We start from the raw sequence: 15,462 nt of genomic DNA on the forward strand, positions 1-15,462 counted from the left end.
AGGTGCTTTAGATAGCTCTTGGGGATTACTAACTGCCCTGTAGCATGAGCTGACTCTAGGAGCTCCTTAATTGCCACCATCTTGCTGGTTCTATTTCTCCTTACTTATATACTTATATACAGGAAGAGGTCATATCTTGTCTTGGATTCTCTAATAACACTAAGTTGGAAAACAATTGCATTTAGCAATATATTTACAGTGCTAGATTTACACAATTTGGAAATAACATATAGAAATTTTTTTAATATGCATCTCTGAGTCTAAAATATTTCAGACTGAATCCTCTGCCATGACGGCAGCAGTAGATGTCTTCAACCTCTAATGTCTCATCACTGGCATCCAGCATTGATGTTCCCATCAGGAGTGTACACCATCCAACTGTGGAAGGAGTGGGATCATGTCTTTCCCTTTTTGTGATGTCCCAGACTGTGTTAATGCCATCTAACTTCCAACACATTTCCTATGCTACCCCAGCTTGTGATCAGATCTGCAAGCCACATGATATTCATTTTATACTTTCATTTTTGCTTAGCAAAACCCACTCCAATTCTGTTATTTGCATCCAAGAGCACTAATCCCTAAAATATTTTTCATTATTGGTAGCATTACCCTGTATTAAAATTTATTTCCTCTTGAATATTTATGGCTATGCTGACTATTTTCATTTCTGCAAATTTATGAAATAGCAAAAAAAATCTAAAATTACTCATTAGTTTATTGCTTAGTATTCTGTTTTACTTGTAAATAAACTTGACATAATTGATTTATATCATTTATTTAATTATATTTTCATTCATATACTCATTATACAAATACTAGTTGCAATCTCATGCAGTCCTGGTACTCTTTTCTTGTACTAGGATTTTAATAATGGCTGTTAATGAATACCTGACTTTTGGAGGAGAGAGGATGGGAGATAAACCCAACAAAATACAGGGATCTTCCATCTCAGTGTATTGATCCTATGAGGGCTCACTTATCTTGTCTCCTAGGTGACAGTACCTGGAGTGCTGGAGCAATGCTTTCCAGGAAGCTTTGTATGCTCTAAACCAGCATTCCCTCTGTGGTACTATTCCTCCCCTAGCTGGGATTCACAATCCTGGAATCAAGGGGTGGAAATGCGAGGGGAACCACTCACTGTTACCCTAGTTATCCACAGAATAGTGTCCTATGCCTAGAAGTGTTCATGATATTGTTATCTGCATAGTTCTAAAAGTATCATTAGTTTTGTGTAGGAATGAATAAACTGCTCTCTCAGACCTTGGGAGCTGAAGCCATTTTACCTATGACCACTAGGCGGAGGTGTTACACTTCAGTTCTGCTAATCAAGTCATTAGTGATTTTCGAAAGTGGCTAACTTAAATGACAGTCCTAAGGGTGACTTGTAAGGATCCGGTGACTCATTTCTGGGGGTATTATTTGTATTAAGGACAATACGAAGATCTTGTTTTGGATATATTAAGTGAGATGCCTTTGGGATGTTGAAAGAGGAGTTTCAAATATCTGTTTAAAATCTAGACTGAGATGGATACACCATACGTGCACTGCATCTTTATCTAATGATATGAGTATATTCTACCTAGGTTTGGGCACCATGTTTATAACATTTAATTAAGTTCTGATATTACACTTACAGATGCATGTATTTTCTTACAAATTCCTTTTGTTTTCAAGATGGGTGCAGTTGATTTGAAAGAGTACAATTGCTGATAAAATATCCCATTTTCCAAATTGTGCTGAATATTGTATAAAGTTGTGGTGTTAAGCTGATTTCTTGCCGTTTGCAGGAGTGTAGTTACATTTCCTGGGGTCATGATATTTTTATCTCTTTCCATTATTTATCGTTACAACTCACTGCACAGGCACATTTGCCTTTATACTCTCTATTGATTTGCATATGTTCCCCGGGGACTTTGTTGTCTGCTCAGATCTCTATTAATGCAGTTTCCCTCGAAATGGGCACTGAGTACATCAGACAGGTGAGCAAGATGATGTCACATTCCCAACTGCTCATCCTGCTGGTACTCTGGGCCTCAGGTAAGAGGTTTAGAAGATTATTATCTTTATATTTGGAGAATGGTTTTAATATGCAGAGTGAGAAAATCATTTCATCTAAAGCAGATCTGAATATATATGATAAATAAGAAAACTTAGTTTTAGATACATATTTTATACATTCATGATTTAATGTATGATCCATGTTCTTTTCTGGTTGCAGGTGCCAGTGGGGACATCGTGGTGACCCAGTCTCCAGGCTCTGTGGCTGCATCTGCAGGAGAGACCATCACCCTCAAGTGCAAGTCCAGCCAGAGTGTTTCCAGCAGCTTACATTGGTACCACCAGAAACCAGGACAGGCTCCTAAACTGCTCATCTATTATGCATCCAACAGGGCATCTGGGGTCCCTGATCGATTCAGTGGCAGTGGGTCTGGGACAGATTTCACACTCACCATCAACAGATTCCAGCCTGAAGATCTGGGAGATTATTACTGTCAGCAGGATTACAACTCTCCTCCCACAGTGCTTCAGCCTCGAACACAAACCTCCTCCCCAGGGCTATAGGGCAGTGAGTCTTGCAGCACCAGCTGCTTCCTCTTCAAATAGACTTGAATATGTTTGCATCCCTCATCTGTCTGAGAAACCACATCCTTTAGGGGATTGTACCATAGAAATCTTTTTTCTCTTAGCCAGATTAAGAGACAGGGTGAGTTGACCCTCTAGGCTAGGGTCTTTTAAACTTTACAGCCTGATGGATTGCTTCTCTATTCATTGTATCTCCTTAATGTTTAAAAATTTATCATCTTCTTTCCTTATCCCTTCCATATTCTTCATTCTCCCCCATCATCCTCCAACTCTGGTCCTTCCCAAGATTAAATCCTTGATCCTTCCTATTCAAAGCTTCCCCTATGGAAGGTCATTTACCTCCCTTACTCTTTTCCTTCACTGGACCCTTTGCCATCCATGCCTTTCTTTTCATTGTCACAAAAGATGATCTGATTTGCTACGCTACCTTCTTTTTTAATTTAGATAACCATTTTCATTTCTTATTGCCATCAAATAGTAACTGTGGGTGCCTTAATATACTATACTCATTCAAGACTGCTTAGGTTATAAGGGATGATGCTCAGCCAATGAAATATGGTAATTTCTGTTTGACCACTGCTCTGTGGCTGGAATTGAAAGCTCCACTTTTGAAATATGGGGGAGGAAGAGACGGTTGGGTAACAACTTCAGCTACTGATAAGTAAATTCACTGGACAAAAATATAACCTTAAGGACAGTTAAGTTTGAAAGTGTTCAAGTGAGAAAGAGGCCGGTACCTGGCATCTTAACTCAGCACCTGGCAGGGGAGAAGCTGGGATAACTGAAAATCACAGTGTATTGGGGACCGGCTTCCTTCCATCCAGGCCATATTGCAATTCTAACCTAGGCCCCAGCCCCACCTCTACAGGGAGGAAGCTGGGGGACCTGAGGCAGCCTCTCCAGGAAATTACTGGTCAAGTCTCAGAGACATTTGATCACTGGATGTTGGCAATGCAAGTCACACTGGGGGAATTCTGTGGCTGGAATTGGAAGCTCCATTCCCAAAAACAGGGGAGAAGGAGATATTTGGCCACTGCTTTCAGCTACTGATGAGTAATTTGGCTTGCTAAAGTATAATACTAAGAACATCTAAAGTTTGAAACTGTTGAAGTCTGAAAGAGGCCTTTGTCCTCCATTTAGACCCTGCCCTTAGTGTGAGGGGAAAATAGGCTGAACAAAATCACAGTGACTGTAGGAACCAGTTTACTTCACCCAGACCACCCTGAAGCCTTAACCCAGGCTTCAGCCCCAACTCTGGCAGGGAGGAGGCTGGCGGGCCCTGCACAAGCCTTTCAAGGTAACCACAGGTACATCTGGCTAGCAAAGACTGAATAATCAGAATTCTACTGGGGCAAATGTGGTCGTCTTTGGACCTGAACTGCCTAGATTGTTGCCCACATATACAGCTCCACCCCTACCCAAGGCAAGGGAGAACGGGTGTGAAGCTTCATCAGGCTCTCTGGGCAGCTACAGTCTAGGCCAGCACAATTTGTATTATTCCACAAAACTGTGACTTTGTCCCTTCCCCTGGCAAAGGAGAAAGTTGGGAGAAGTTTCCTTGGAACCTGTTGCAATGAGGGTAGCTTCAGCCTCCATATCTAGTAACACCAACTACACCCTTGGCTCCTACTACACAATCGGCAAGGGAGAAAGGGCAGGAAGCCTGAAACTAATGAGAAAAACTGCACCCAGAATACATACTCTAGTAAGTCAGATGCCAAGACACAACCAAAAATTATAATCCACACCAAGAAACAGGATGATATGGCCTAGTTAAAAGAACAAGATAAGCCTCCAGATGACATAAAGAAGTTGAGACAACTAATCATAGATGTTCAAACAAATCTCCTTAATAAATTCAATGAGATGGCTAAAGAGATTAAGGATATTAAGAAGAAATTGGATGAGCACAAAGTAAAATTTGAAGGCATCCATAGAAAAAAAGCATATCTTATGGAAACGAATGATGCAATATGTCAAATTTAAAAATATTGGAATCATAAATAGCAGATTTGAGGAGGCAAAAGAAAGGATTGGTGAGTTTTAAAATGGCCTCTGAAAGTGAACATACAAAAGAACAGATGAAGAAAAGAATGGAAAAAATTGAACAAGGTCTCAAGGAACTAATGACATGAAAAATCTTGAAAACATACGTGCCATGGGTATCTCAGAAGGAGAAGAGATGGGAAAGGAGGGCAAAACTAATATTTGAAGAAATAATGGTTGAAAATTTCCCAACCCTATTGAAGGACATAGATATCCATGTCTAAGAAGCCTAATGTATTCCCATTCAAAATACTCCAAATAGAACAACTTCAAGGCACACACTGATCAACATGTAAATGCCAAAGTCAAAGTGAGAATTCTGAGAAAAAGATAAAGGCAATGAATAAAAATAAGGGTACCCAATAAGATAGAGTGCTGATTTCTCACAAGAAACCATGGAGATAAGAAGACAGTGGTATGATGTATTTATGATTCTACAAGAGAAAAACTTCCATTCAAGAATCTTATATTTGGCAGGATTATATTTCAAAAATGAGAGTGAGTTTAGAATATCAGAGATAAACAGAAGCTGGGAGAATTTCTAAAGAAGAGACCAGATCTTCAGGAAACACTAAAGGGTGTGCCAAGCCTGAAAAGAAAAGACAGGAGAGAGGCCTGGAAGAGCATCTTGAAAGGTAGATTATCTCAATATAAGTACCAAATGTTAAAAGAATGGTGAAAATAAAATATGGCAGATAACACTCAAATAGGCAGGAATAAACTAACCAATGTTATAAAGCACTAGTATTTAGAAAACTGCAATTCAGTGTTAAAAAAAAAAAAAGGAAAAACGGCCTAAATAAATGGAAGCACACTCCATGCTCATGCATTGGAAGACTAAATATCATTAGGATGTCAATTCTACTCTAATTTATGTATAGATTCAATGCAATCCGGATAAAAATTCTACCAGCATTTTTTAAAAATTTGAAAACATAATTATCAAATTTTTTTGGAACAGTAAGAGGTCCTGAATAGCCAGAAACATTTAAAATGGAAAAGCACACTCTCATCTCCAGATTTTAAAGCTTGTTATCTAGCTGTAGTGGTAAAACAGCATGGTACTGGCATAAAGACAGACACATAGACAAATGGAATCCAATTGATGCTTCAGAAACAGACCTTCACATGTATGGTCAAGTGAATTTTGACTATCCTGTCCAATCTACACATCTTGGGCAGATCAGTCCATTCAACAAATGGTGCTGAAAGAACTGGGTATCTATAGCCAAAAGAAGAACAGAGGACCCCTATCTCACACCTTATCCAAAAATTAATTCAAAATGAATAAAAAACATAAACATAAAAAAAGAACCTTAAAGCTTCTAGAGAAAGTGTAGGAAAATATCTTCAAGATCTCTGGTCAGTGTAGATTCTCAGAGCAGATAAGAGAAGGCCAGGGACGGGCTACTGATATTTAATGTATATAGAAGTTTTAATTAACTTTTCTGTATAAGGGTGGAAATGTATAGAGTGTCTGATAATACATAGTAATTAACTGTTAGTTTATAAATGGGGATGTGGCTGAAAATGGTTGTCTACGGATGTAAAAGGCAATCGACAGAATGCTAGAGAATGTTCTAGGAACTGAAAAGCATGATAAACGAAGATGTGGATGGGAATGGTGTTTGATGGTACAAATGCAAGCAAGTCTTTTGTTAGCTAGGGCAAATGTACATCACTACTGCAGGATGGTGGGAATGTGGTGAAGCATGGGAAAAATACAGGTGGAGTGAACTGTGGATTGTGGTTAGCAGTGATTAAATAATATATTTTTTTAAGATATATTTATTTATTTCTCTCCCCCCCACCCCTTTGTTTGTTCTGTGCGTCTATTTGCTGCATCTTCTTTCTTTGTCCATGTCTGTTGTTGTCAGTGGCATGGGAATCTGTGTTTCTTTTGGTTGCATCATCTTGCTGCATCAGCTCTCTGCGTGGGCGGTGCCATTCTTGGGCAGGCTGCACTTTCTTTCGCACTGGGTGGCTTTCTTTATGGGGCACACTCCTTGCGCGTGGGGCTCATCTACACGGGGGACAGCCCTGCGTGGCAGGGCACTCCTTGCACGCACCAGCACTGCGCATGGGCCAGCTTCACATGGGTCAAGGAGGCTCAGAGCTTGAACCGCAGACCTCCCATGTGGTAGACGGATGCCCTAACCACTGGGCCAAGTCCCCTGCCTATATAATATTCTTGCATCTATGCCAAAGATGTTCTTTGCTGATAATGGGACAGTATGCAAAATGTGTGCCAAATGTACACTCTGGAGGTGATAATAATCAGATGGCATTATCTTACCTGTAATAAATATCCTGCCACAGTGTGGTGTGTTGCTAGAGGGATGTTGTTTGGGAATTCTGCAAATATACAGATTTTTTTATAGGATTACAACTTCTTTCATAAAAATATATTTAAAAAATAATAACTGTGTTTTGTGGGAAAATACACCAAATGTAAGATAATGATTATAATTAGTAGTAAGATTTTGACAATATTCTTTCTTCATGTGTAACAAACATCTCATGACAATGCAAGTTGTTGTTGGAGGGTTGATGTGTGGGACTCCTGTATGATGTTATGCTTGCTTTGTAAGTTCACAACTTTTACTATGTACTTTTTTTTTGTATCTTTATATGTAAATGATACAAATATAATAATAATAGGGTTGGTTGGGGGGAAACACTTTAGTTAGTAGTAATATATTGACAATGCTCTTTAATAACTCATTAAAAATGTTTAACAACAATGCAAGGTACTGGTGGTAGGTGAGGTACAAGAGTCCTGTATGCTGTTATATATGTTTGCTTTGGAAGTGTTCACAATTATTACTATATATGTATTGTTTATGTAAGTTTATGTATGAGCGATATATGTCAATAAATTTAAAAATATGCATAACCAGAAAACAATTTCATAGACTGAAATAATTGTTGACTTAATGTTGTCTGTTCATTCAACAGGAAATTTTAAGTGGCATCTCTTGGCTTGACATAGAGAGACTTTACTACATAGCAGTATAAAAATCCAGTATTTGGAATATGTGGTCCTGACATAGCTACATGGAATTTTTCAGGAAGTTTATAATATAAGACAAGTTAGGATGAATTCAATCTAAAATTTGATTAAAAAGATGGGTTGAAATATATTCGGGTAGCTATAGATATTCTTCATAGAGTCAATAAAAAGTGTCCATTAAGCAACTATTGCTTGTATGACAGATGATGTATGTATGGAAGGTTGAATAATGTAACTACAGTGCATTATACATCTTTTTATTTTATATTAGAAAAATAAGTGAAATATTATTGAAAATTTAATACCTGATATATAGGAGTATCAGGTATTAAATTTGCACATATCTTCTCTCCATTTCACGTATCATTAGACAAGAGGGTCCTCCACAGATATTTCTAGGATATTCCCATCTCTGTTCCTCATTTGTGCTCCTTGTTTGAAGAGATCTATAGGTACATGCCTAATCTCTTTTCACCTGCGAAAGTTGTCATGTCTCCCTTGAACTTGTCTCCAGTTCATAATTTCTTTATAGTAGATATCTGAATTTTAGCATCTTTTACAATCTAGACAGATGGAGTATTATCCAAATCGTAATTTGTAGTTCCTTTTTACTTACCAGGTTTTTTTCACTTTACCATTTTAACTTTCTTCTGTAGTTTACATATGTAGCAAGATGAACTTGGGACATGGCGTGAAGACTTCACTTGGAAATCTAGGGTACAAGTAGAAGTTTATTGATTTCAAGTTCTCCTTTTCACACACAAAAAAAGCCACTCAGATAAAATTCAGCAATGTTCTGCTTCTATATAAAAGGATTGTCATCTTTCCTTTTTAAGGTAACAGTTTGTCATTTCCTCTGAGCTCTCAACAGAAGCAAATGTCTACATTTCTACCAAAGTTCTGCTTGAGGAAATATAGGCTTTATCAAAGGCCTCAAAATTCTTCCAGTCTTTACCCATCAACCATTTCCAAAATCACTTCCACGTATTTGGTATTTGTTATAGCACCATCCCATGCTTGGTACTAAAATCCGTCAGGATTTCACCACATAAATAGAACATAAGACCTATATTAAGAGCCTTCTTGCAATGAATTATTTGACTGATGTGGCTGACTTTCTTCAGGCCTCAAGGCTTCTAATTACTGTCTTTACTGTTTTAACACCGCTTTATTTAATACCACATTTGTGGTCAAATGTCCCTGCCATGAGAATATATGTGGTGGCATTGGGGGTCCAGTGTTTTAATCCAGGCAATTCTCCCATCTGAAGTTTTAACTTAATAACATCTGCAGAAATTTTACATATGAGATAACTTATATAGGTTCCCAGGATTAGGATTGTTTTATGGGGTCTCCTTCAGATGACTACATACACACAAAAATATACCTTCAGACATCAAGAGTGTTCTAGGATCTTCTCCTTGACCAAAGCAGTGTGACCATTGCTATGCCATTTGCTATCTTCATCTCTGGGACTATCCCTCATAAGATATTGTGACTTCTTTAATCTTCTCAGTTCAGTCACCTTGTAAGTTGATGATAATCAGCCTGGGGGAGGGAATGGATGGAGGCATGGTTGGTGCTTGAGGGATGAGATGATGGAAAATTTTGGGTATGAAGAGGACCTTTGGTAAATGAGTTACATTTCCAACCTCCGTTATTTCTCCTTTTTTGCAGAGTTGAATGGATTCCTTCCCTAAGATGTCTGTAATTAGTTCACTATTGCATTGAGCAAAAACAAAAAAGGATTTAGGTTATGTAGTCAGTTGATTACATACACAGCTGACTGCAGCTATAATCAGCAAAAGAGATTTTCCTCACCAATGTAGGGAGTCTTTTTATCCAATTCAATGGTGGCCTCAAGAAAAAAAATACAAGCAAAAAACATAGGTATATGAGCACTGGTGTCAAATTTCAATTCTGTCCCTAAATGACTAGACCATGTCATTCAGTTGCTGTTCTCCAGTCTCCTCAATTCATAAATGAGAAATTGCATGTCCCGCATGATGAAAGAGGTTGTTGATGTGGGAGGAGTGGGACTAGAGGTTTGGGGGGCTATATGGGGACCTCATAATTTTTTAATGTAACATTAAGAAAAATAAATAGAAAAAAAAGTAATTCAGAAAATGGGACCCATTCCTTATGACATTAAAAACTCCTTACACAAGTACGTGAAGCAGGCATGTTTCAAGGAGAACACTTTTATTACCAAAAATAAAATCTTGCACTAGTAACAACAAAACATAAAAATAAATGAGAAATTTCATTTCTAAGCTCCTTTCTCACTCTAAGGGTCTCAGAATCTTTGTCCCTGAAAGTAGCAACTGTGAGTAGTAGCTATTGAGGGGCCAGCAGTATGTTTTAGAATTAGGGCTCTTGATCAGGCTTCCTGAGTTTGAATCCTGATTTCTGGATTTACTGACTGTGTGACATTGCACATGGTATTTACTCTCTCTAAGTCCTATTTTCCTTATCTATATAATGAGGGTAATCCAACATGCCCCATGGGACTATTGGAGGATCCACTGATATGATCCTTGTCAGAGTCTGGGACATTGTATCCCTTACTATTATCGTAAAGTATTATAAAAACCTGTTGCAAGTTGGCATTTGTTGAACCATCAGCTGTATCATAAGTCTCCTCTGTTCTCTTTTAGTTTCTTACTGTGATTATCAACATTTTCTTACTGTGACATATGTTACCACAGTGAATCTATGGTAAAATAAAAGCTTGTATATTTTCTTGAGAAAGACTCATAGAGAGGGAAGAAGCTTATTCACCATCTAATCTGATCCTTTTATTAGTTAATATTTGGTTACATCATGGTTCTACTGCTCAGGAGTGTTGTATTCCTAAGCACATGATATCACCTTTCTCAGCCTTAGATTCCTAATTTGGGAAGCAGGGCACCTGACAGTACTAGCAAATGTCAGTTCCCTGCTCTCCTCTACCTCCCTGGCTCCATTGTCCCCTCCTTTCCTTCAACCCTGTCCAAACTTTACTCAGAGAACCTTGCTAGCTTCAGGGATACCACAGATTAGGGCCAGAGTTGGGAGATAGAACCTTCTCATCAAGAGATAATTTGCCACATGAGATGCCACATGGCAGGGTAGAAAGGACTAGTTGAAACCTGAGAGGAGATGGGTCAATAAATGGAGGGGCAGGAAGGCTGAGAAGAACTGGGGAAAGAGAGAGGGGGAAGAAGAACGAGAAGCCATTGCTTACCTGAGGATGGGGAATGGAGCAAGAAGAAAGAAGGGGACAGAGGAGAGGGAGGGTGGAGGGTGTGGGGAGGAAGAAAAGTTGGCTTCATTGGGGAACGTCTCTTGGTGTGTCCATGGGAGTTTCTGTACATGACAATGTTGGCAAGTGGAGCCAAGGAGAGAGGAACCGGCAGGTGGAAAGGGATCATCCTAGTCAGTTTCCCCCTTCTTCCCCATTGTCTCTTCTCTTAGCTTCATCCTGCTCAGACCCTTTGTTTTAATCAACAAGGTCTTCCCAGGCTCCCAAAACTACAAAATGCAAGTGATACACATTTATTAGAGAAGTCATGAGCAATTCCCAGTACAGCCATGCTCCTCTCTGCTCTGCTCCTGTGTATACAACCTTCTCTTTTGTAGTGAACCATATCTGTCCCTTGCTAAGGTCAACATCTCCAGTGGTGTTCCATCTTCTCCTCTCACCTACTCAAGGACATCACTCCAGCAATTTTCTCCTCTTCCCCTTGCAACATCAGACTTTTCTCTCTACTGGATCACTATCATTAACACTTAAAAATTTTGTCATTCAGCTCAATTTAATATATACCCTGAGTAGATGCCAATTCTTATTCCAGGAACTGCCTTACTGCTTCCCATTTCTAAGTCTTTCCTTAAAGAGTTGTCCATGCTGGCTGTTTCCAATTTATCATCTCCCACTCTCTTTGAACCCATTTCAGTCAAGACTTTTGCCCCTGCCATTCCACAGAATCTACTCAGTTCATCAATGACCGCCTCATAGCTAACTCCTGTGGTCCATTTTCATTCCTAATCTTCTTGGACCTGTCATCATCATTGACATTGTTTGTCAGTTTCTCCTCCTTGTAGCAATTGGATTGCATTCTAGGGCACCACTATTCCCTGATTTTCCTTCTTCCTCTCTGATTGATACTTTGCAAACTTTCCCATTCCTCCTCATATTGCCAAGTTTCTTAAAGTTGGAGTGCCTCCCAGCTCAATACTTGGATTCCTTCTTCCATACACACCCCCTATGTGCTCTCACTCAGTCTTAAGACTTTAAACAACGTCTCTGTGGGGAAGAAACCATGCTTATGTCTCTGGCACTGGCCACTCTCTTCTGAATTCCAGACTCATAACCAGCTGTTTACCTAACATCTCTACTTGGTGGTCTAACAGTCACCTCAGATTAAACATGTTCAAAATAGAGCTCCTAAACACTAGAAATCAAGAGAGTATCTATTGGCATAAGGATGTTGAAATAGAACATAGAAATGGAGTAGAGACCAGAAATAGGCCAAATTGATATGGACAGTTGATTTTCAATGAAGATGCCAAAGCAATCCAATGGGACAAGGAAGTCTTTCAATGAATGTTGCTGGGACAACTTGATATCCACAGGGAAATTCATGAACCTTGACCCCTACATCATACCATACAAAAAAATTACCTCCAGAGGGATCAACATTTAGCTCTTGGTCTTTCCTCCCAAATCTGCTCCTTCTATAGGTTTCCTTAATTTCAATTAAAGCAACTGTATTCTTCCGTTCCTCAGCCTGTGCATTCTGGAGTCACCCTTTTCTTCTCTCTCTTTCTTTCTCCCTCCCACCTCCACAGTCAGTATATCCTGTCAGGTCCACTTTCAAGATAACTTACAGTGTTATAATAGCCTCCTAACTCTGGCCCCTACCTCCATACTTGCCCCTGAACTGAACCCTGATTGCTGTTCTCATCAGAAAATCTAGTGAAATCACGTTTAAATACAAGTCAAAGGCAAAGGTGCCCCTACTCGAAACTCACCAACATTCATGTCTCTTGGAGTGAAAATGTTCAACCTGTGACCGATAAGAACCTACATGATCTGCTGCTCTTCCTCAACTCTCTGGCCAATTCCCCGGATTGTGAACACATTGGGCACACACCCACCTGAGTACTTTTTGTTGTACCTGTGCCCAGAATATTTTCTCCTCTTCATCCACATGGTTTGCTTCCTCACTTCATTTAGTTCTTTCCCTAAATGTTACCTTCTCATTGACACCTTTCCTGATTTACCCAAACCTATAAAACTGCTCTAGCAACCTCTGCCCTTCCTCCCAACCTGAATTTTCTTTTTAGCACATACTGTTATCTAAGATAGTACATTGTGTACTTATTAATATTGTTTATTATTTTTTCTCCCCCACTAGACTAGAAGCTACATGAGGGCAGAAAGCTCTACCTGTTTGCTATTCTCAGAATCTAAAACAGTATCTGACCTAGTACAGGCATTTAATAAATGCTTGTTAAATGAGTGAGTAAACTGGGGTTCTAGTCCACGAGCTATTGGTCATAAGTTTTCTGTTTCCCCACACTGCATTTCCCATCTGATACTGTTGTCTTAAGGGGCTGTTTCAGTTTCTTGTGTGTATCTTGATTGTGAAATAGATTTTAAGAGGATCAATGGCAAGGAGCATGAAACTGGTCTCGTACTGTTTTACATTCCCCACTATTGCTAGCATTGGGAGGGGGATATAGAAGTTGCTAACCTCCCTTTAACTCCCTACATCATATGTCATGTCCAGTAAATATGTGAGCTTGTGTAGGTATGTGAGAAATTAGATCTACCACCCTTTAATTTTTTGTGAAATAGTTCACACATTTTTTAAAATTATTTTTTTACTTTTTAAAGAAGATTTAGATTATAAATGTTCCATAAAAAATATAGAGGGTTCTTCTCACATACTTCACTCCCTCCCCCTCCCACACTTTCCCACATTAGCATCTTTCATTAGAGTGATATATTTGTTACAGTTGATGAGCACATATTGAAGCATTGCTACCAACCGTGGACTGTAGTTTATATTATACTCTATACTCTGCTTAACTCAATTTTATAGGTTATGAAAAAAAGTATAATAGTCTGTATCATCCATTGCAATGTCATGCAGGACAATTCCAATGTCCTGGAAATGCCCCCAGGTTACACCTATTCTTCCTCCTCCCTCCCCTCAAAACTTGTGGTATTTCACATCTTCTAAATATTTGAGTCCGAGTATATTTGTATTCCTAGGAAGTTATGTAATTATGGCTTACATTGTTGTAACTTCTATGCCCATACTTGTGAAAAAAAGGATTGAGAGATTTTTTTGAGGAATAATTGATTAGAAGGAGATAGAGTGGTACAGAGGAATCAAGAGCAAACTAGATGTCAGGACACAGGAGCCCAGGTGTTTAGTAGCTGAACAATCTGAAGCAGGCATCCCTCTGCCAGTGTTTTCATCTGTATGAGGGGATTGGACTGGAAAAAAACTTTTCACTAATAATTACTCTAAACTTTGCTAAGGTGCTTGGTGTGAGCCCAGGGAAATTCATCTCATTTTTCCATGGGGCAGATTAATGTCAAATTCAACATATTTTTGTGTAAAGCCTTGGATATGTGGGGTAGTAAAGAATTATCCAGACATCCCCTCTTTTGAAAAATATAATGAGAACCACATACATAACTAAAAAATTTCCAGTAGCCACATTAAAACAGTAAAAAGAAAGCTGTGAAATTAATTCTGATCACTTAGTTCATTTAACCTAATATATGTAAAATATTACCAGTTCAACATGCAGTCAATATAAAAATTATTAATCAGGTATTTCATACACATAATTCTGTACTAAGTTTTCAAATTTGATGTGTTTTTACACTTACAGCAAATCTCAGTATGAGCTAGCCTCATCTCCAGGCTCAGTAGCCACGTGTGGCCAGTGACAGCTGTACTGAAGACAGAGAGGAACAGCAAGCTTCAAATATTTTGGAGTTTGAAAGATTTACGACTATGAAGAATGGGCTCAAGGAGCCTGGAAGGAAGTCAAACAATAGGCACATTGAGCTACTCCTGTTACCTACAGTGATTGATGTTTTAGCAACCTGAGTGTGTACTAGGCCTGGTGCTTAGCACCTCACGTGAATTTTTTCATTTAATCCTCACACCAGTCTTACTATGACATATTCCTTCCCTTACATATGAGAAAAATGAGGCATAAAATTCAAGTAATTACCTATTATGACTTGTGAGCATATTTTCCTGGACAATTATATGCAGACAATGATGTGGGAAAAGGAGCTCAATAGTTTATCCACTGAGTCTTTCCAGGCTTAAATCCCGACTGCCTTGACCCCTGATGGTAATTCACCTGTGCTCACCCATGGGGATGGGGCCTCGGAGCTCAGGGCCCGTGTCCTGGCATCTTGGCCTTACGTCCTCCAGTGGCCGCTCTGTAAACAATGTAGTTTAGTAAAATGTTAGGTCCCACCTCGTTAGCCTTTATAAACCCTCCTCTTACTCCCCCAGCCCCGGAGCCAGCCTAAGTGGCTCCTTCTATGGGAAGATGAAAAGGCCTGACCTACAGGTGATCTCACTGGGAGCCAGGATTTCAAGAAAGAACAAATAAAATTGTTAGGTTGGATAGAGGCAGATTGAAAAGCTAGGACTTGGAATTGTCAATGCCTGGAAAAAGGCATGCTATAAAAAGACAAACAAGCAAACAAACATCTCTTATTTCCCTCTTCTCTTCCTATTTCATATCTTATCTTCTCATCAGTCAACTTTTGCCTCTTTTTCTGTTTCTCTCTC

General features: G+C 39.1%; 2 gene segments (V, D, J or C); both read left to right on the plus strand.

Annotated features, from left to right (window-relative positions):
- Window positions 1-15,462, plus strand: part of LOC131273808 (immunoglobulin kappa variable 3-11-like) — a 911,457-nt gene that overhangs the window by 883,685 nt on the left and 12,310 nt on the right.
- Window positions 1,968-2,562, plus strand: LOC131274083 (immunoglobulin kappa variable 3-20-like). The segment is given in 2 exon segments: window positions 1,968-2,037; window positions 2,219-2,562. Coding segments are annotated over 2 exon segments (393 nt in total).

Source organism: Dasypus novemcinctus, chromosome 17 (genome assembly GCF_030445035.2).
Source record: "Dasypus novemcinctus isolate mDasNov1 chromosome 17, mDasNov1.1.hap2, whole genome shotgun sequence".
In the NCBI taxonomy this organism is placed as follows: domain Eukaryota; kingdom Metazoa; phylum Chordata; class Mammalia; order Cingulata; family Dasypodidae; genus Dasypus; species Dasypus novemcinctus.